Source organism: Pteropus medius, unplaced genomic scaffold (genome assembly GCF_902729225.1).
Source record: "Pteropus medius unplaced genomic scaffold, Ma_sr-lr_union100, whole genome shotgun sequence".
NCBI classification, from domain to species: Eukaryota; Metazoa; Chordata; class Mammalia; order Chiroptera; family Pteropodidae; genus Pteropus; species Pteropus medius.
Genome location: NW_024349803.1, coordinates 21,724,646 through 21,747,092, shown reverse-complemented (window position 1 = coordinate 21,747,092; position 22,447 = coordinate 21,724,646). Strand labels below are relative to the sequence as shown.

Here is a 22,447-nt window from a genome sequence, read left to right as displayed (position 1 = left end):
AAAAAGTTCAAAGACTTCTACTACTTTATTTATTGGCTCATATTTTTAATATGTTCAGAAGAAAAAAATGCCCTCAGTACGAATTTATCTTAAGTTTCAAAAACTAGTATCTGCTTGTTAAGACATTGTTCTAAAATTTATGATACTCCGATCAATTGATTAAAACAAAATTCGTATAAGACTTCGTAAAAGTACACAGCAGTACACAGACTTTAAAACTTCCTCATTTGGTGACACCATGTCGTGTTATTACTGAGTCAGTGGAACAGTAAAAGGCAAGTATATATAGACAGTGCATCTGCTAATTGATCTGCTATTGCAGGGCCAGAGCTAAGCTGCTCACTGATGGACAAAGAGCCTTCTTAAGATACAGTCTCTGTCCGACATTCTACTGCTCTTGCTGATCACCACAAGCACCTCCATCTTCCTCAGAGGAGCTCAGTCCATTGTGTAGAATCCACCTGTAGGGCTCTCACCATCAGGAAGTACCTGGGCATTTCCTGAGCTAAAATCAGGTGGGCCAACACCATGCAGTGTGGAGAAGCCTGTGGAAGACAGCTGGGGACTGGTAGTACTGCTGTCAGACAGCTCAGGCCATTAGCAGGGAAAGGTCATGAAGGTTCCTGAGGGAAGCGGCTGAGGCAGGGCATAAGGAAGGATTCCCTAGCATGGACTCTAAGGGAGGGACCGGGCAAAATCAGCAGCTGCAAGTGAATGGAACAGATTAGAGTTCTTTTAGATAATGACGAGAGTGGTGCCAGAAAGAAGACATCAGGCTGGGTTTGTGTTTAGAGGATGACAAAGTAAGGACAATGAGAACGAGATCTAAGAAAGGGAGAGAAGACCTAAAGGAATGCAGACAGCACAAGGCACTGGGACCGCTCCTGAGGGGATGCTGTCCCACTATCCTTCAATTACCATTTTGCTTTCTAAGAAGAAAAACAAGTCAGAAATTAGGGTTTAAATATAGTTTTCAAAAGGCAGTAAACCTGATGTGATGACTACTTTAAAAAAAGAAGCTAACTAAAAAAAAAAAAAGAAAGAAACTTTATTCCTACTCATCTAATTATATATTTTGAAAATGGTCTTAGAAGCTTGTTGGCAGAAACCAGGGGGAAGTAAGGCCTTCTGCCCAGATTCTCGCTCAGGAGCATGTGTGAGCCGTACCTTAACGATTTCCTCTCCGCTGACATGCCGCAGCCGCCCAAGGATGTCCATTATCCTGTCTGGAAAGGCCTTCCACTTGAGCAGAGCAAGGAGGTCCACTGGAAAGCAAGCGTGAAGGACAGTGAACCCCGGCTCTGCCAAGGACGAGGAACGCCCAGACCCTCCCGGCTACTGACAGGTGGGCTCTTGGGGGATCAGAAAGAGCTGCGAGCATGACAGCAGAAGCTTCAGTGCCGAGGTCAAGGCCAAAGACACATCTGTGAACTGTGCGTGTGCACTCTGGAGCTGCTAAAACCATGGGAAATCGCATGGGCTGCTACTGCCAAGTGACTCCTTTGACTCTGAATGAGAAGACTCCCCTCACTGTGGCATGACGGCAATAATTTCTGTGCCACTTAATGTGCATGAGCAACATGGACCAGCGACTGAGGACAGGGAGGGCACCAGCCTGTGGGCACCATCGCCTACCGTTCTGGGTGAGCTTGGTGGAGGAGAGCTGCGTGGAGATGAAGAAAGACTCTTTGGTGCTGCGCTGGAAGATGAGGCTGGAGGGGATGTTCGGGCAGCCGTTGTAGTCCTCTTTGCAGCAGGGCAGGCCCAGGTACAGAGCGTGGTTGTTAAACGTGCTGTTCTCATCGCACTGTAGGCAGAAGCGGAGAACACGGACTGTTTCCTGGTCCACGCCATGTAGAAACATCGAGTCCCGGGAGATTCCTGGCTGATTCCTGCCCTCTGTCCCAAAACTCCCCAGAACAGCTGACATGCCTTTTAAAGGGAATAAGGCGGGACATGTGGCCTCCACCCGGCGTGTAGGTAACGGCGGACAGAACCATGATCTCAAACAGCAGGTCTCAGGGTACACTAGCCAGGGCCACAGCGGCACTTAGGGGTTGGTAATGGATGTTCGTGACTAGTGGAGCGGGAGGTGGGAAACAAAGGGCCTGCTGGCATTACTTATGGGGAGAAGACAAAAGCCTGCTGTCACCTGCCAGCGCACGACCCTGGATCCTCTGGCCCGCCCAAGGCAAACCACCTAGCTGAGAACCGCAGGCGAAAGTGGCCTCAGAGGAGGGAGGGAGGTGAGAGACAGCCAAGGCCCATACCTTGTACACATAGAGCTCGTGGATGTCATCAGAGAGAGTGGTGCCATCATCCCGCATCAGGGGTGAGAATGCAAAGCCAAAGAGCTTCTTTTCCCCTTTGTCCTTCGCTGCAATCGGAGCTGGTGTTAGTCGTTTCTGCTCCCCGCCCCCACTTTGCTTTTTAAATTAGAAATTCCCCTTGCGCTCATCACCTATGCTGTTTACTTCTTTGATCCTTACTTTCATTAATTAGGTAGCAACCTGACTGCAAGGACGAGGGGAAACATACTGGACTGAGTTTCCGCTGACATCCCCGGCTACACAGGCTCTTTAGACCCAGGCAGAAACCAAACTGCTGGTCTCGATAAGCCAGGGGCTCTCTAGGAAGCAGCTGAATATGTACGAAGGGAACACCCCAAAAGAATGACAGTGACAACTGCCCAGCGTCCAGGTCAGACACTCAGAAGAACCAATACCATGATTTTGGACAACCACTGTCCAAAGAACAGCCTCTGGTGACATCCCATCTCTGAGTAGCCATTTCTTCACTTCTCATTTTCTGGCCCCACTAATAAGAACCTTCTCAACTCTATTCCGGAGAAGGGAGACTTATAGCGCTATCCGCAAAGGAACGTGGAGAGAGGGCCACTCACTGGAGCAGTGTCTGAACTCGAAGCGCAGGTGGGAGCCCCGGAACCGGTCGATGGGGATGGGCAGTTTGATAATTTCCCCCCAGCGAGGGCTGTTACTGTGGTAGAGGACGAAGGAGTGGTAGGAACTCCTGTTCGGCTCTCCGGAACCCAAGCTGATGCAATCCTGGAAGAGAGAAGCAAAGTAAGGGGTCATCTTCCTGCAGGGCGCCCCCGGATGTCCCTGTCACTAGGACGCTTCACTTTCTCCTTGGTGTGGCTCTCATTTTCCCACCAGGCCACATCTATGAGGTGAGAAAATTCACTTAAATTCGCTTAAATTCAACACTTTTGGAAACAGCTGTGTAGACGGCATGAGGAGTCAGCAGTCCTAGCTCCTGTGTTCCCTGGGGCAGAGGCCACCGCACACAGCGCTCAGTGAACTGGGGGGCTGCTGAGGGTGCAACTGGGTCACTAAAGGAGGCCCTTCACCCTCACTAGGAAACAGTGAACTCCGTGGGACGAGTTAACTGTGCATGGCACTCATTCAGATGAGAAAAACAATTAAATTGTAAAGTGGTGAGAGCTTGTTTTCTAATCTTCCTTAGGCCAGCGCTGCATTGGCATTTTAGGTTGCCCTCAGCTGACTGTCCTCAGATACAAACATGATAGGCCAGATTTAACTTGACCCCGGTTCCCAAATACTGGCATGGAGATGCAGTCCCGGGACTGTCCGAGCCCGTTCCCTGGAGGACAGGCAGCTGCAGGCCACACACTCAGGAGCAGCCCCTGTCTGCACAGGGCTGGCGTGGACACCTGACGGCATTACATCTACTCTAACAGGCGTGTCCTTGAGGTGGGTTTTTAAAATGACAAATCGGTGTTTCTACCACCAAAGACATTCTCCTCTTTCTGGCTTTGGGAGATGATTTTGATGAATTTCATTTACCTTTTTCTTCTCTAAAATGTAGATGATTGTTCCTGTTCTGCCTACCTCACAAAGCTGATGTCAACATACACAAGCGAGGTCTGTACAAGGCTGACTTGCCTTCTGCAAACAATGCCTTGTGATTTGCCAGGGACTTCACCTTGACATGACTAAGGAACAGAGTGACATACGGGCAAGAGAAAAACAGCACTTCACTTTTAACGAAGAGCGGCAGAGGGTCCTTGTAATGCACTGGCTGGAAGCAACCTTTTAGGGCCTGAGCCTGCTGTTCCTTGTCACGTAACTTGGTACCAGTAAGTGAGTACCTGAATCTCACCACTGACCAAAGAGCAAACGTAACTTCCTGTATTAGCTTAAGGAACAGAAGGAGAGGGACCCAAAAACAGTTACCCAAAGTAGGCAGCCCAGTGCTAGACAGAATGGCAGAAGCAACAGGCAGGACGGAGCCACGGGGAATAGGTCTACACTGGAGCAGGAAGGGTTCAGGTCAGATATGAGGAAGAATGTCTAACAGGCTGTTATGTTGGTAGTCATTATCGAGCAGGCATCGGGTTTCCTTGAAGAGAGGAGAAGGCAGAGGAGAATGCATGTGGGTGACCTGGGATCAGCCCTGCCTGAGGAGTGGGTCTCCACGCAAAGTCCACGGACGTATAGGATGAGTACAGGATCAGCCTCCATTCCAGACCGACAGGCAAGCCTTACCTTTAGGATTTCTCCATCTGCATAAAGCACATACATGGTCACTTCAATATTCTTTTGTACACTCTTTCCCCCTCTCTCAAAATCCCCCTTCTCCAGGGTTAGGTACAGGTCATTGCGGATATCGCCTGTGGGGAGAGAAACGTCATATCTGCATGACCACAGAAGCCACACTGTCCCATCTGCTTGGAGGACCAGGCTAGCAACTGGCTCCTCCAGGGCTCAGGTGGGCGCTCAGGGCATTCCAAGCTTGGTTAATAACGATGGACACCCTACCAAAACCAGTGGAGCAGCGCTCGGTTGTTCAGTCTTGTGCTCTCTAAGTCTGAATTCTGAAGGTGTTTCCCACAGCTTGCCCAGGGTGGGAAAAGGCTGGGCAGGGAAACTTCTCAGACTGCAGGTGACTGCTCAGGCCCTCTCCCTCCCGAAGAGCTCCAATCTAAGCCTCCCACAGAGGAAAGATCTCAGAATCAACAGGAATAACACTTATTTTAACCATGTATCTGTCTTAACTACTAATCCCTCTTCCTACCCCTAAAACAAAGTAGTTTCTTTTCCATAGGCTTTCTTTTTGCAGCCCTCAACCTTTCTGACTGAGAATATACTACTTCTTCTGTCCAGAAGTCTAGTTCCAAATCCCAGGGAGAGGTCCCTGGACCACCTGTCAGTTTTTCTTCTTTTTGTTGCAAGTGCTCTGGGAGCAGGTGACTCTCTAAAAACACAAGTGCTAAAGCACTGTGGTGACAACCTGTTGTGCTTTTGTTGCTTCCCTGTGCTCCGACTCCAAACCACTTCGTTCATATCTGCTGCTTGAGACAGGCTGGCGAAGCTGAAACTACAAGCCCCAAATGACCTCAGTCATATCTGCCCTTTTCAGGGTGGCGGGGGAGGTGAGAGGGGTGAGATTGTCTGTTGGTGTATAAGAGCTTATTTAGGCTACTCTAAGCTTCTAAATCTGTCATATGAGTTCTAGTCACATTCTGAAAAAGGGCTTTTAACTTTCAAAAATGGCAAAGGACAATAGGTAGGGCCAAAGTGAAGATGTGTTAGCAACCTGAGGAAGTTGACTGCAAGGTGATGGAACAATTAACCTGTAAAGCAAGTGGATTCAAAAGCCAGATGTTCTTTCTACTTCTTAGAAAACCTGGCTCATCTAAATACGCTCATTACTTGGAATCACAATGATATAAACAGGTTTGGGTTTTGGTTAGTGAGTGAGCCGAGTGAGCCTTCTGGTTCGGTTGGATACGTGAGGACAGCCTCTTTTCTGCATTGACTACCAATGTACTTGTGGAGGCGTCTGAGGGTTTCTTTGCATGACACAGCAATAGGTCAAGACTGGCATATATCTTAGCTGTCTGGGATCTTCATGATCAGACTTTCCATTCTTCAGGTTGCTTTCCTATCCCAGGTAGCCATCATGGTTATCTGGTCACATAATGACACTCTCAAAATACTTCGGCTCGGTGGGGAAAAGCAGCCCATGAGAAGTAATTAATTATTCTCTGACAGCCAGGAGAACTTTCCCTAATGTGTGAAAGCCATCTTGTTCCTCAAAGAAATAGCCCCGAGGCTACCATGAAGGGAAGGGGAAAATGGGTTCTGAAAATCACACACAAACGCAACAGCTAAGATGGCAGGACAGCCTTGACCATGACCGCCCTTGCAGTTACACGGACTTCCCTCTGGGGCTGAGCAAAGCCTCTAGTCTGAATTCTGATGAGTCTGGGACAGTAATCTATCTCTCTGGACGTCCCTGCTCGGGCCCTCCTAGCATGTCACTAACACAGCACTTAGAGGGGAAAGAAGGCAAGCGGAAGGAGAAGGGAAACTCACGTTTATCAGCTTGCTACTGTCGGGACAGAAGCTGAATAAAACTAGTCCTGAAAGTAAAATTCAAAATTAACAGAACTTTTATCACGGGTGATTGCTATTCGAATGGGATAAATTAGAGTTGGCTACACCTTGAATTTTTAACAACTGAAACAAGAGATTTCAGAGCCTTCTTCTGATAAAGACTTTTAGTTACACATTAGCTTTTCTACGGAATTTAAATAATTATTCAATTTCTAGGCTGATTTGGCATAAAGTGAACAGTCTAGAGTATTTGAATGCCTAAAGGATAGGTGCTTTGTTTAAACAGTACTCATGTTTAAACCAGCACTCTCTGGAAGTTATTCTCAAAATAATCCACATGACTTTTAAAAGCAGGTACTGGCAACCAGCACTACCCGGAATTCTAGCTTGTACAAACATTTTAAATTTCTGTGGTTCTATATCCAAGTTAACCATGTTACAGTAAACATGTCCTTCAAATGAAACACCTCAAACTCTTCCTAGCCGTATATGATACAGAACACTAACACAAAACTGGGCGCTGTCCTGAATGTGGATAATGACGGAATTTGGTTTGTGCTGGTTTTACAGAGCAAGCTCAGTTTCTGGGCAGCTCCTCCAGGGCATTTTAAATCAAAATGCCAATTTCGAATGGAAGGACTGAGCTAGATATTCCTACAGTTTTCATTCTTTAAAAATTTTTCTATTTAAACAGAATGTCTTTGGTTGTCACCTAGCTGAGAAAATTTATCAACACAAGTAACTGCACTTCTGAGTTACAGACCGAAGCAGCTCAATTTCATCAGGTCTTTATGTGGAGAACAGACCTGCCTAGACCAGGGCTGTTCTGGGCCAGAACAGCTATTAGGCTGCCTGATGGGCTGCAATTTTGCACATTATGACCTCAATTTCAAAAAATGGCACTTTGTGATAGTTAATGTTGTTGAGGCCTTCTTGTCAAAAGCTCTCTAGGGAATCGTCTAAATTAAGCTATCCACTAATTCTCCTGGAGAAAGGAGAAAACCTAAGAAGCCAGCGTCTGGGGCTCCCCGCTCTTCAGCTGTCCCTGTGCCTATTACACGTTCACAGAGCCTGCGGTGGAGCCATGTCTCTGGCTACGGCGCTGTCTCCAGGAGGCTCCTATAAACTTTGGCACCAACTGCCAGGAAGTTTTACCAGGAGAGGAACGAGGACAGGCACATTACAACAAGGAGGGGAAAGAAAAGGTCTGAGCAGTGGTTCTTGAGGTTAGTTTGCAGGCCATTGCTGGGTGGCTGTATTTGAATCACCTAGGCACCTTCCACCCCGTGAGATTCCAGTGGGACTTGGGGACATGTATTTTAAAAATCACCAGGTAATTCTGATGCTCTCCAGGATTTAACACCAGGGACCAGAACACAGGGGTCTGTTGGGAAGACACTGATGAAATTTGGCTGGGGTTAGGGGCTGGGCAGCTCTTAGCGTGAAGAAGCTGCGAGGGTGATGGGAAGGGGAGGCTTTTCCTCGGGGAGTGGGTGCTGTTGAGGGCAGCCCTGCCCTCCTTTGTTAGGTGTCCTCTGCTCCCTAAGGCTGGCAGAGCGTCTACCAACATCAGCAATGCCTTACATTTCTTCGTGCTCAGCTGACATGCAACAGAGTTTCTTGAATGGAAAGATGAATGGATGAGGTGGCTCTTCTAAGAGGGCCTCAGAGTAAACTGTCTTTGTCCCTTGTGCAGCTTCACATAGTAGCCAGTGCCAGCTGTTTGTATAGACAAACAGCTACATGTCAGGGAACTAGGGACTCGAGTAGGCAGAGGTTGGCAAATTTTTTCTGTAAGAGACCAGATAGTAAATATTTCAGGCTCTGTGGGTCCTGTAGGTCTTGGTCTCATGTTCTTTGTTTTCAAAACACATTCTTAGCTAGCAGGTAGTACAAAGACAGGCTGTTGGCCTGTGGGCTATAGTTTGCCGACATCTGGCTTGGAGTGTTCACATGTCAAAGACAGCTTTACACTGCAACTTCACATAAACAAATCCAGATTCCTTGAAGTCTACAGAAACGGCTGCTGGGAGGGAGCAAGGTAATGAACCTGAGGCCATCTTATCACGTCAGGGGTTGGTCTGAGACATTCTGGGCTCCTCACAGAATGAGAGGCCTTAGAAGCAATCGTGCCTTTCAGCTACTGGACACCTTAGGGAGCTGGGGAACACGTTGACAGAGTTGCGTCCAGCAGTGACAGAAAACTGCATGCTTCACTGGCTCTGAGGACCCGCATGCTAGTATGACTCTGGAGAAGCAGCTCACATGTGTCTGTGGGTCTCCCTGAGGGAAGTCTCCAGAGAGGTTTCGGGACCTCTGAGGCGCAGCTCAGGAACCAAAGCATCTGTTAGGAACATTCTCGCCAGATTCTCCAGCCTTACTGGAAGTTCTGGAGCCATGTGGTTCCGGTCTCAGCAGAAGTCTGTGCCAGGAGAAGTGGTCCAGGACAGCCTGCACAGGTGTGGCCGCTCCGTCATGTTTGGATTCTTTATTACATTCATGTTCCTTCTGTATAAATTACTCACTCCACATGTTAGGAGGCTTTGGGTTCAAGGTTAACAGTATTTAATACTACGTTATTTATACCTCATCTACTTCCGGACAGGATTCGAAGGGGCTTCTGAGGATCGTGCTCTTTTCCCTGAAAGCTATGTAAAACTTGGACTTGTTCCCAGCAGACACAGTGGCCCGCTGGGGTGGCACTGATTCTCTTTCTGGGCAGGAGTGAAGTCTCCTGACAGCATTTGTGGAGATGGAGGGACGTTAGCAACCATACAACTTGGACAGTTGCAGGCATATAAGCAGTGTTTTATTTTGTAGTAGTTCTTATTTTGAAGAAGAGACCCCAAAAAAAAAAAGATGATTTTAATTTAATGACTCCTCTTAGGAGGACTTCTGCAGCTTATCTGAGAAAGACAGGTTCTTTATTTTCCAACCATGTCTTCAGTGTCACATGTCTATTGGTTTCTATTGTTACAAAGTCAGCGATGTTTTCTGCTCTAACAGGATGACAGGGATGGGCACAGTATGGTTGTTCTTTTCCTGGGCCAAGGATGTGATCTTTCAACCTGCTGTGGGACCAGATGTGGTCATTCTTAAATCATCCCTTAAAGGTACTGCCAAAGCCTCCTCATCTGATATGCAGACTGAACACAGTCCTACCTGTGGTAAATACATTCCTCACTCCCCTTAAGGACAGCTTTCTTTCAAAAGTCACATCTCTGTGTGTCTGCCCTTTGTATGTATCCAGCAGAGTTGAAAAGAGAGGCTTTCTCTGCCTTTGTGATTCTTTGTAGCTTAGGATAAGCCTACTCATTCTCTTTTTTCATGGGAGTAGCTGATCTGTCTCATAAAAATCTTTTCCTGTAGCTTTACACATAGCGGTTGTTCAGATTTTTAAAACATTCCAACATGTCCTTAGCTTCCTCAGATCTTAACAAACATCGAAAGTAAAACAGTATTCTAGGTTGAGCTGGTAACTTCTCTTATGTCTTATCAGTTACCCCGAAAGGTGAGGCTGATGAAGGATTAATAATGTATATGACACCCCACCCCAGTATTGCAACATTCCATGAAACGAATGAAGATGGGAACAAAGCAGGCAAAAAGCAGACAGAACACACAAAAGCAGGAACTTACACCCAACTATCTTCATCTCTGCACCAGAAAGAAAGGGGCGAGAATGAGGGGACAGCACAGAGAGAAACAAGAACAATTAAGACAAACAGGAAAAGAGAATAAAACGTCACTTGCAGGTTGGTGATGAGGCATGCACTTTTTCCCAGGGGTTAAAGCGAAGGACTGAGTGTATCCCTGAGCACGAGGGCAAGAATCAGAGGGTCCCCTCGGGGGACACCATGCCTGCATTGCCGCCTTCCAATGGGCCAGTTTGGGGAGACCTGGCAGGGAGCGAGACTTGTGCCAGGTCTGATTCAGAGAGGGTCAAAGCATCCCTAAAACGGGGTACTCTCCAGGACACGGTTCTCAGAGGGGGCCCCAAACCAGCAGCATCACCATCACCTGAGAACTTGTGAAAACGCGAATCGTAGGGTCCCGCCTCAATCTTCCTGCATCAGAAACTCTGGGGGTGGGCCCAGCAGTCTGTGATTCCCCAAGCCCTGCGGGTGACTGCGATTCAAACATGCTTCAGGAAAAACTTAGTTATCGACTAGAACATACTAAATCGAAGGGCAGATTTCTTCTGGCAAGATGGAAAACCATTTAACTAATACGAAACTTGGCCCACATCACCCACAGTAAATGATGACATAAAAAATTCAAGGCTTCGAAAACAAGTTAAAATGTTGTCATTTGCACAGAGCCATGACGGAACTCTGTATTGCCACTGACTCCAGGGAGCAGCCTTTGCGGGAAAGCTAAGGATTCGAGAGGGCTGTGGGAGGCGGCAGCGCATCCCCGCTGCCTCGGACATGGTCTAGAGACAGTACAGCCTCTTCTCAAGCAAGAGGTTTTAAATTGTCCCCTTTAGTTGACAATCTCTCGGCTGATCGTCTTCTCTAACGTTTCATTTGGGCTAATTCTGACAAGTGAGTCACTAGGAACGATGTTAACTTCAGCTTGTTCACCTGGAACACCTGTCTGGCCCGAGTCTTTCCTGCCCATCTTGAGAGGAGTAAAAGTGTGTTACACAGTTATTGGCTTTTGTCTTGAACTAAAGTGAGTTTGGAGGGAAGGAGGAAATATCTGCAGAAATATAACAGACCAACAAAAGGCTACAGGTGCTCAGTTTCAAAATTAGTCTTAAATTCCCACATCTATTTGTTCTATTAATCTAGAAGTAAGGACCTTAGCTGCGGAACAGAGCAGGCCACCTCCCATTCACAGCTGTCACATGGCAGGTATGTACGCACCCATGGAAAGCAACGGGAGACCATCCGAAAGACCTTTTAAAATATTATGTTGAATACTGGTGTGGCTAGAGCCTGTCTGAACGCTGGAGCTGCGGTCACAGCTCTGTAACTCAGAGCTATAAGTTCTGTCAATACGCTTTGACAAGGACCTGCCAGGGCCATCCTGACAAAAAAAAAAAAAAAAAAAAAACCTCTCCAAATGAGTGTTTGGTAGTTTCTGCCAAATGCTGGGTAGTTTTAAAAAAAGGATCACAGTTTATGAGTAATTCCAATTTTTACATTTACTCCAATTTCTCAGACTTAAGTGTTGAAATGCTCGCAGTTACTGACATAATTTCCTTGTTCATTTCCCATATGTCCATGTGTCAAGAAAAAGCTGCAACTTGGTCACACCAGCACTTTGAGGGCTAAGGGACGGCTGCAGCCACATACAATATTCCCACAGGTGAAGGGTGGACCAGCTACAGGTAGACAGGTAGCCAGGGCCGGGAGTCTCAATGGACTTCCTGCCACAGTCATGGTTTCCCAAGATAGGCTGACCACGGTGTAAAAGTCTTGCACACTTGCCCTGCCGCTCCAGCAGGACCTGCAGGCCAGGCCTGTCACCTCGCCCAAGGATGGCAAACCCACTCTGATGGTATCTTGGGGTGCATTTAGGGGGCTGTCAATTGTCAGCTCACAACTCTGAGTGGCCATCTGTGCAAAGAGCTCAGATAGAGGAGGAGACAGATTCTGCACAAAGGACTGCTTCCTGCCCGAGAACCAGACCTCGCTTTCGGCTTCAGCACTCGAAGTCAGCAGCATACTCGCTGCAGCAGCTGGGACCTCCCAGGACTGTAAATGTCTTGGCCTCGTGGGGCAAATCACACAACGATCCCTTAGCTCCCCAGGGGAGGGCATGCCCCCTAAGCTCAGCTTGCCTCACCAATGCCCAATACGGCTGACTTCCACGATGACGTCTAGCGTACGCAGCGGTCCTTCATAAGCCTGTCTGCTAATGACACAGGGCGATGTGGTGGCCACGAAAAGGTCTCGTCCCACAGACCAGGTCTGGACAGTGTAACTCTTGAAATCGAAGTTTGCTTAAAAATATTTTTGACTGAAGCTTGCTCCTTTCTCTCTGCTCACTTGGTTTTAACTCCATGACTGTGTGAAGGCCAAGAGAAAGGAAATATCCAAATCGTAGAGAAACAAGTTCTTAAAAGAAAGGAAGGATTTAAAATACATCTCTTAGAGTATATGAGTCCACCTCATGAGCCTGGCTATCTAATTAAAAAAAGATCACCAGATGAATTCCGGTAACCACCTATGCTTTCTTCCATGACACGAAGCCAGGGCCTACACCTGGCCTCCTCCTGGTAACCAGAGCCACAGAGGGCTGAGGATCAGTGCGAGGACACGGTGGAAGAAAGGTCCTGTGGAGGGTGTCGCGTCGACAGCAGACGGGAGCTTTCGTAAGCATAAAGTCTCCTTAGCATTTAAAGATAAGCGTGGAACCGCTTAGGCGGTCCTGTGTACACGAGCAGGCGAGGAAGGCTGTCCCCAGCAGCTTGCTCTGAATGCAGCATCTACAGAGAGGCACCGAAGGCCACAGAAGACAAGGCTGCGCATAGTGCGGGAAGCCGGAGGGCGGTCAGAATGCGTCACACGGGCCTTCTCTATGCTCAGGCCACGCTTCCCTTTGGGTATGTGCTGGCAAATATTTCCAACAAGAGGGTTTAGAGCACCGTGAAGAACCCCCCCCGCAGGTGGTTTGCAGGGTGGGCACAATCAGTTCAGCCTAGCCTGGCGCGGCCCTTCTCAACAAAGGCGAGTAAGCTATTAGCGGAGCACTGAAACTCAGTGGACGGGCTGGGCTCACGCTCCTGCCATCCATCCAGATAATCAGCTGCTCGTCTGTTCTGATCTCCTCTCCTTGTTCGCATCTCCTCGGGTTGTCAGATCACTCACCATCCATCTGAGCCACCCCTCTGCCCTGCCTTCTCCCGAAAGCCCCCTGGCTATGACGGCCCGTCTGGACTCGCTTCTCCAGCTCGGCCTGCATCTGCCTGACTAGGAAACGTGAACCTGGGACGGACGTGCTGGAACCACACTGGGAGTCGGTGCATTCCCACCTCCTGTCCTGGTTTTCCGTCAGGTATCCAACGAGGAAGGTGAGACGGTTCCTGAGAAACTGGCCAGGTCGGACAGAGTGCCTAATTTATACCATTTGCCTAATCCATTCTCTAATACACTAAAATGTATCTGCTATTCCTAACGGACTGGGCTCATCAGTACTACAGGCACCTATTTTGGTGTATTCTCCCCCTTCCAGAGGGAGTTCTGTGAGCTAATGCTCTTCTTCTAAGCAGCGTAACGGAAGAGAAGGGTATGAAAAGGCATCCCCATGAAGTTCCCTGTTGGTCGCTACCACCTAGCCCACACAGAGACAGCAAAGCACAGCTGCTGAGTTGTCACGCTGCACTGGTGAATGTGACGTAGGGGCTTCTGGAAAAGAACAACTATCACCAAGAGCCGAAGGAGCTGCTGGCTGCGGACTGACTTCGGGTGCAGAAGCTTTTAATGGCCGCAGGAGTCCTCCACGGCAGTTTAGCACCTGCTCCTGAGATGAGCACTGGACTCTTGTGTTCCTAACCCTTCTCCCACCGCAGCCCCAAGAAGTTCTGCCTACCTGGCATGATGACATCAGGAAATCCCAATTTTCTTGTAATCGCCAATCCCCTGTTGAATATCATAGGGTTTTCTCTCCGAATCTGTTCCATGTCTCCTCGAAGAAGCTGCAGAGAAATGATAAGACCTGCAGAAACAAAAGCATTTTCTTCCTCAGAACCACACCCCGCCCTGTCTCAGACTCTGGGTTTCAGACCCTCCAGATGATCCCAGGGGCTTTGTTCAGAATTTGGGAGAATCTGTGATGTACCCAAGGTGATCTGGCTTCTGGCTCACTACTCGTACCCTAGGAGTTCTGCACAAAGTAAGAATCTCCTGGGACACACCCTCTCTCTTGTCCTCAAGGGTCCCCACTGCAGCCAACGGCTAGAAGGCTGCGAGGTCAAGTCCACATGGAGTTGCGAAGTGCCTCTAATGAGATGACCTGTTACAGGATGAGGAACTTAGGTGCTGATCTATAGGTCAGTGGAAGGAGTCATTGGTCTAGAAACTTGGGAGTGGAGCAGAAAGTGAACATCTAGGACTTAGGGAAGGTACTATGGTAACTAGGACAATCAGAAGGGTGATGGCTAGAATGGAGACAAGTAACAAGCAGACTGCAGAGTAAGTGGTGAGGTGATGGCAGAAACCGCTCTTTCCATTGTTTCTTTTAATGTATTATTACCACCTCGCTTTTAAAATGTTCTCAATGTTTTAATTACATCACGTCCCAAGAACTTGTAGCTCAGGGCAGCTCTTTATAAATCAAGTAAATAAATAAAGCGAAGAACGCTATGAATACTGATGCGGATGGTACTTTTCCAAATTGCTAGTAATTTTTCTATACTTTAAAAACAAGATTCCATTTGCTTCTTGCTGTCTCCTAGTTTTAGGAGAGGAATATGGACTCCCTTCCCCCTCCAGGCACACCGCATGGAGCTCCCTGGCAACCAGGCACATCCATAAGGAAAACAGCAGTCGCTTAAAAATAGTGAGAGGCCCTGTGGACCCCCATGCTACGGAGTTTGAGAGGAATGAGGTGCTCCCAGCCGAGGGTCTCAAACTTTGCTACCCCTGGTGTGTAGCTGCTCTGGGGACTCTCCTAGGTGAGTATCTCCGATGCCGAGAGAGGATAAAAAGTTCATCTCCACAACGCTGGAAACTGCCATGCCTTGCAGTGGCTCTACACTGCCATTTAGGGCCAACTTTTTGTTTACAACAAGTCTATGAGAGTTAAAACAAAGAAGTTACGTAAAGGAGATTATGAAATAATTTAAAGGGAAAAATTGTCAGGAAAAACATGATTCTATGTAAATCCGAGAGCTATTTTCAAGGGTGTATAAAAGTTCATAGGCTCTTAAATAGTGTTTCTAATTTAATCAAGCAATTAATATTCGATTTAGAAAACAATCTTTCTAATGTGTAGAACTGCACCAAGATTTAGACAGAAGTTATTTAAACAGAGTTTTAAAAGAAAGGGAATGAAAAGGAAAAGAAGTTGAGCTAAGGTGAAAGCTGCTTTGAAATAAAGATCTTTTATTCTAGCTCTGGAATGATACTGGCAGACTAGTCACTGAATCTTGTTAAGTGTCAGGCTTTCCTGGGGACAGGAATAGAAAAAGTAATATTAATATTTGTCTCTCTTGGGGGGCTGGGTGTGTATCTTATTCAGGAAAACACAGACTTCACAACGTGACAGACCCTGCAATTTTTCTGTTCACTCTGGATTTAAATTGGAACTCGAGTTATATCTATCAAAGCGCATGGAACACATCATAGAAAGAACAGAAAACGTTTTTTTGGTTGGAAGTAATTAGGGAAGATCTCGAATCATCACAAAAAGAAACAGTAGAGAGTGGCCGGGTGGGAGACATGTCTGCAGGGAACTGAACGTTACATGTGGCAACTGATCGGCACAGATCGAGTGAGGTGTGCGATCAGCACCGCAGATGCAACACAAAGCTGTCTAGCCAGAGAAGTGCGTCACCGTGGCTGGCACTGGGGGCGGAATACTTGGCGCTGGACTTGCGGATGATGTTCTCGTGGGTCTGGGACCACTCGCTCTCGTTGTTGCACCTGCAACAGAAGGACAGGCGTGACGACTCCCGAGGGTCTTACCCATCTGGAACTTCCAACTCGCTTCCTAAAAGAAATGAATGTATAGTCCCCTAAATTAGACAAGGCTCATTTTCTGTTAAGGCACACAGAAGACCCACACTTTGGGAAAGAACAGAAACTCTAAAATGAATCTCTACAGATACCTTTTAAGTGGCTAAATGTCCTCGTCCCTGAAGTAGTGCTCTCCCACCTGACGTTTTTTTCTTTTCTAGTTCCTTACACACATGAGCGCACACGAAACAAACAACAAAAAACGAGCTCCAGAGGAAAGTTCCTGATGGAGGAAGAGAAGAGTTCCTCTCGACAAGTCCTATCTTTCGAAAGTGCCATGCCTGGTGCTGGCTTTATTCTGTCATTTAGCTGTCATCATATTGGCTACAGAGGAAAATCCTGCTAAGCTCAGGACAATGTGGATATTCGCTTGTGGGTGTGCTTCGGCCAGACCGAAATAAAAAGAAAAGTTTGGGAGGTTAGTGGGTTTGCTTCACTGTGCAATTCTCTGCAGTTGGGAAAGAGGACTTAGCAGAGAAGCCTGGAGGCCTAAATATCTCAGAATAAATGTCTTTCCTAGGGACTCTGGGATTGGGACAAGAAAGAATGAAGGAACGACACTGCACCTCGGTTAATTTATGACATTTTAGGGTCTTGCCCCTGAAGGGCAATTCCAAGGGCTGCGAACACACAACCACTTGGTATGGCCTAGAGACTCGGAATTCCGCCCCGTGATGTAGATACCTCAATGAAACAACTGGAATGAGGTTATGGTCACCTCTTGAAAACGCCACATGACACTGGCAGTCCCCAGTGCTCTGGCCCCACCCCTCCCCCTACTGGATAGGGAGGTATGGACCCAATGACCCCACCCTCAAAGAAAAACCCATAGGACCTTTCCATGGTTACTCAAAAATGTGTGGTCCGGTACAGCTGCTCCCAAGAGGAAACCTCAGTAAGAGCAGTGCCATGTGCCACCCAGCAGTGGCAAGGACAACAGGTTTCTAAGAAAAAGAGTGCGTGTAGAGCCATTCAGAGATGGACGTTGGTCACGGTTTACTTCTGTTACTCAACCAGAGGCTCTTCACACTCCTCGATCAGGACTAGTAAACCTCACCTGCTCAGAGGTGTCGCTAAGAATTGTCGAAGATGAGGTTCTCAGAGTCCAGAGCTGTGTGGATAACTTCCTACTTGTGAGGAAGAATTCCTTCCAAAGGAAGGGAAGATCATTCGTTAAAATGATCACTTATGACTTAGCAACTCAGTTGGAAAGGAAAAGTGAGAGGTGCTGGCAGCGGCGTATCCAGCCCTTCCCGTCTGACGTGTACTGTCTCATCTCTTCCGAACAGTCAATACTTCGGAGAAGCACCCAGCCGGTGAGGATTCAAGGACTTGTCTGTCAGGTTTTGTTTTTTTTTTTGTCACTTTCTAGATTTACAAGCTCAGTAGTTACTTTCTTTAATTGAGATCTGATTACAGTTTGTCATAAATAACATAGTCGCCCCTCTCATTTCAAAAGAAGAGTCTTGAAAATTAACTCCCTCCCTCCAACAGACGGTGTCATTTTAGTCCTCACTGGTTCCTTGGCAGCACAGATGCGGTGCTTCGTTGACCACATCGTGCGTTATTTCACTCACATGTACCCTTCCAGCCAAGACACACACAAGTCAGATGCCAGACGATGGACGGCTCGTCCCTGTCACTGCTCTCCCACTGCACATCCCTTATTATACAGTGGCCTTCACGGCTCTACCTTCAGCCCACTTCCTTCTTATCTACTAGCTTTCCTGGGCAACCCCACCTACTCTTACAGTTTCGACCACCGCCAGAAGCTGCCAAGCTGCGAAGCAGTGTCTCCAGCCCAGACTCATCCTTCATCTCCTGACATACATGGCTACAAGAGAGCTGCTGTCATCTCCCCCCAACCCGTCTGCTCCCAGAGACTCCCTCTCACTGAGCGGCACCCACTCGTTCACTAAACCAGAACCCTTCCAGCTGTCAGCATGTTCTGGAGATTTTTCTATCTTAAAATCTGTCACATCTGACCTGTCTTCATGGCCTTGGTTCAGCCATGATCGGCTCTCCTCTGGACCAGTGTAATCACCTCCCATCTGGCCTTTCAAACATCGCCCTTTCCAGAATGCCAGGAGGAGCTACTCAAATCATCTGAAACTAAGTGGAGGCTGTGTCATCAGCATATTTTAACCAATCGCTAGGATATTTTATAAGGAAAAATTATAAATGTAAGCATTTATTAAATAATCAAATGAGTTGTGATTATAATGAGGCATGAATATTATATACGACCAAATTAATATTTAGAGTGTGATTACTGATGTCGATAGTTTGTCCTCAATCATCAGGCCCACGAGGGCTCGTGATCTAAACAGGTGTGTGTGCCTCTGCGGCAACCCAGCCCCACACAGAGGTGAGCGCAGGCGATGGAGCGGCACGTCCACCACCACGTGTCCAGGGACTTTACTCAAGGAATACGACAGGGCAAGAGGGTTTGGTTTTCTCCGTGGAGCTCCAGGCATTCAGAAGCACAAGAGCAGGTTCTGCTCAAAAAAGAGAATCACAACATTTCTCATGCTGTGTACATTACATTAGTACATTACTCAAGTACTATCTCCTTATCTTCTTTTTTATTTTTTAATTATTTTAAAAATTTTTAATTACAGTTGACGTTTAGTATTATTTTATATTAGTTTCAGGTGTACAGCACAGTGGTTAGACGTTTACATAATTTACGAAGTGACCCCCTGATAAGCCTGGTGTCCAGCTGACGCCATCGAGAGCTGTTACGATATTACCGACCACATTCCCTGGGCTGTACTTCATGTCCCCGTGACTATTTCCTAACTACCGATTTGTACTTCTTAATACCTCATCTTGACCTCTGTGAGTCCCCCACCTTCTCATCTTTCCCCAAAGTGGGCGATCCCTAAAAGTATTTAAGAAATGTTAAAGGGTTAACTGTAAGACCTTTGAGTGTGCATTTTTAGAAGGGTGCCTACTATAGGTAGGTAACGATTGGGGTATTTTCCCATATTTTCTTTCACTTAATTCTCATGACCCTATGACAGGTATTATCACGTTCATTTTACAGATGAGGAGAGTGAGGTGGAGTTGGAGTTGGAGTTGAAACATACATACATCTGCCTGGTCCCGAAAGCAGCGAGGGGGAGGGGAGAGAGGGAGGCTGCAGAGGACAGTAACCCAAAACATCCTGCTCCTGCACCAGGCTGAGGATGTCTCCCTGACATCAACCAGCATGCCCATTTTGTCTCCTTTCACCTAACTGCTATTGCTGTCTTGACTCTGGCTCAAAACTTAATTTAGTGCAAATACTACATATTAAAATTCTTTCTCTTTGGGTGTGACCTGCTTTATTTTGGCCCTTATTTGACCGAAAGTCCTAATAAGCTAGAAAACAGGCAAGAGCCTACAGATCTAGGAGCCCTACTTACGCTGACCACGTTCGTGCAGGTTCACGCAGTCCTTACTTGCAGAGCAAGAGAGAGTAACATCAAGAGGGATGAAGAAAAACAGCACACATTTCTTTACAAATGGCCCAACTGAACAGTCTTTGAAACCGAGCTGACATAAATCAACCAATCTAATGCATTGTGATGATGGGCCAAGAGATACTGTCGTTTTATTTATGAAAAAATTTAAGCCATTTTTATTTTACAACTTATATGTAAGATGGAAAAATGCGAAAGAGAGACAAATGGCATATATATAATTATAGAGCTTTAGCAGGAATCCTTATTTTTACTCCTTCTCTTTCCAAGTGGTAAGAGCATTTCTTCTGGGAGTGACAGTTATGCGTCTCCTATCACTTCCTGGGAGGAGTCACTCCTTTGGCCAGCGCATCCAGGTGAAGGGCCGGGCATGAACACCTCAAGGTCTCCCTCTTCTTTCTCTGGGGACCAACCTGTTTGCAGAGAGCACACGACCTCTGCAACACCAGGCTCCACGCTGATGGTGACCTTAAAATCTTTCTAATTCAGGGTTCACGTCAGTCACGGCTATAGTGGGCTGAATGGTGCCCCCCCCTAAGACATGTCCATGTCCTAATCCCTGGAACCTGCGAACGTGACCTGACTTGGAAAAAGGGTCTTTGCAAGTGTCGTTAAGAGTCTTGAGATGAGACAATCATCCTGGATTATCTGGGTGAGCCTAAGTTCAATGACGAATGTCCTTAGAGAAAGGCGACGGGAGATTTAAGACAGAAGAGACAGAAGACGAGAAAGCAACGTGACCAGAAGAGAGTGGTGTGACCGAGCCCCAAGCCAAGGCATGCTAAGTAATATAAAGAACATATTTTACTCTAGAACTTCCAGAAGGAATGTTGTTCTCCTGGCATCTTGACTTCTGGCCTCCAGAAGGGGGAAATAAATTTCTGTTGTTTTAAACCACCACATTTGCAGTAACCTGTTACAGTAGTCACAGGAAATAAATATACAAGTTCATGTGCCTCATAGAGCTAAACATGATCTCAAATTTAAGTTTTTTTGGTAATAAAGGTGACACGTTTATATATACTCCTCACATATATACACATCATAAATTTAGATCTCCACCACTCTATACCGTATATCCATTTTTACCTATACCTGCTTAACATTCTGGTCTCAGAAGCAATCTACTGTCATCTTAACTAAACCAAACTACAACAAACAGCATTTTATTCTTAGTACTAAGCTGACATTGTTAAATAATTGGGGTGAAGGCTGACCTTTGTCAGGTATCTTTTTCGATATCAGGATTGTATGGTCCCCACCCCCCATGACTAATATTATGTATCATATGCTAATTGCACTGTGATCAGAGAGTGTGACTTATGCCTTGTAGAATTTATGGAATATTTTCTACAAGTAATTTCTGTAAATGTTCCATGGGCACTGGAAAAGATATATTCTGTTTACTGGACAGAAAATTAGTTTAGAGCTGGGAGGATCATATTCCCTGGTGATCTAGGACAGGTGTCCCCAACTCCTGGGCCGCATTCCGGTACAGGTCAGTGGCCTGTTAGGAACGATGCCACACAGTAGCAGGTGAGCGGCGGGCAGGTGAGCGAAGCTTCATCTGTATTTGCGGCTGCTCCCCAGCGCCAGCATCACCGCCTCAGCTCCATCTCAGATCCATGGGCATTAGAGTCTCATAAGAGCACCGGTCCTTGGTGTCAAAAAAGGTTGGGGACCGCTGTATTAGATGGTATGCCGATTATTTGAGTGTATCTCATTTCCCATACCACTGGTCTTCACATTTATTTTTCCACCTCTTTCCTGTTGATTTACTAGTTCATATGGACTCTTTTTGTCTCTTTCTTAGATTACCTTATTCTTTTTTTTCTATTTTGCAGATGAAAACTGAAGTTCAGGAAATCAGGGTGATTTTCCCAAAGCTCACAGCTTCTATCTACCTATCATCTTATTGATCTATCTAATAGATGAAAAATTACCTATTTTAAAAAAACAAGCTGGGACCATCCATGCTACTGGCGTACTTGTAAGTTGGCTAACAAAGTTGTCGCATGAAGGCAGCTCTGCGTGTGTCACCCGTAGGGCCACCGTTCTTTCACCTCACTCTTCCTGGAGCAGCAGCAGAACAGAAACGAAGGGGCAGAGAACACGGATGTGGTCCACTCCTGTGGCAGAGAACACCTGGGACCTCGTGTGCCGACACTTAGAGCCATGTCAGCGACTCCGGTCATGAGCCTCGCACCTCTGCACGAACAGGAGTCACCCTGAGCTGACTTTCTTTACGCTGGCTCATTACTTAATGAGTTCTGTTTTGTAGCGGCACTAACACGTGAACAGAGCCGACTGGGCACTGATGCTAGAGACAGTGGGCACTGGAAGTCAAAACAGAGCAGTTCCATGTGCATAGACCTACTGCATTTGAGTCTTCCTTGTGTGGCCTGACCAAATATTTGGTGCAGATGCTCAAAAATACACCCGAACAACTGATAATGGTCCTGGGTGGGTGATGATCTATGGAAAATTGGGAAGTCCTAGGCCAGAAAAGAGAAAGAGGAGCTACATCCTCACCTGAACTGCAAGTGAAAAGAAGTATTTTCATTTAAAGTTATATATATAAAAAGACCTGGGCATTCTCTTCTCTATACCAAAATAAAGATGGTTGAATGGCCCTCTACCTGTTCAAGAATGGGTTCTCATAAGAATAGCTCCTAAACCAGTACTCTCAACTTAAGGCAGTTTCACAGATGAGATGGCTATGTAACAAAGATCTTGATCTTGAAGGCAGTGTTCCAAGGAAAGGCCTGTGTCTACCGCCAAGTAGGAGCGCTTCCCTTCCAGTCATCACTTACAGAAGATGTTGCCACCTTGTATTTCCATCCTCACAGAGCCTTCCATGTATGGGGCATTCTCTGCATCCCTTTATTTTGAATATCATAGCACTATT

The 22,447-nt window shown here is 46.8% G+C and overlaps 1 protein-coding gene across 1 annotated transcript in view; it reads right to left on the bottom strand.

Moving 5' to 3' along the window:
- DOCK3 (dedicator of cytokinesis 3) overlaps positions 1 to 22,447 on the bottom strand; it is a 313,424-nt gene that overhangs the window by 82,100 nt on the left and 208,877 nt on the right. Inside the window, exons 13-19 of the mRNA XM_039837883.1 lie at positions 15,891 to 15,979; positions 13,926 to 14,051; positions 4,530 to 4,654; positions 2,903 to 3,065; positions 2,271 to 2,377; positions 1,636 to 1,807; positions 1,168 to 1,265 (exon numbers count right to left, since the gene is read on the bottom strand). Of these exons, the coding sequence (XP_039693817.1) occupies positions 1,168 to 1,265; positions 1,636 to 1,807; positions 2,271 to 2,377; positions 2,903 to 3,065; positions 4,530 to 4,654; positions 13,926 to 14,051; positions 15,891 to 15,979 (880 nt within the window). The remainder of the gene's footprint in view (positions 1 to 1,167; positions 1,266 to 1,635; positions 1,808 to 2,270; positions 2,378 to 2,902; positions 3,066 to 4,529; positions 4,655 to 13,925; positions 14,052 to 15,890; positions 15,980 to 22,447) is intronic.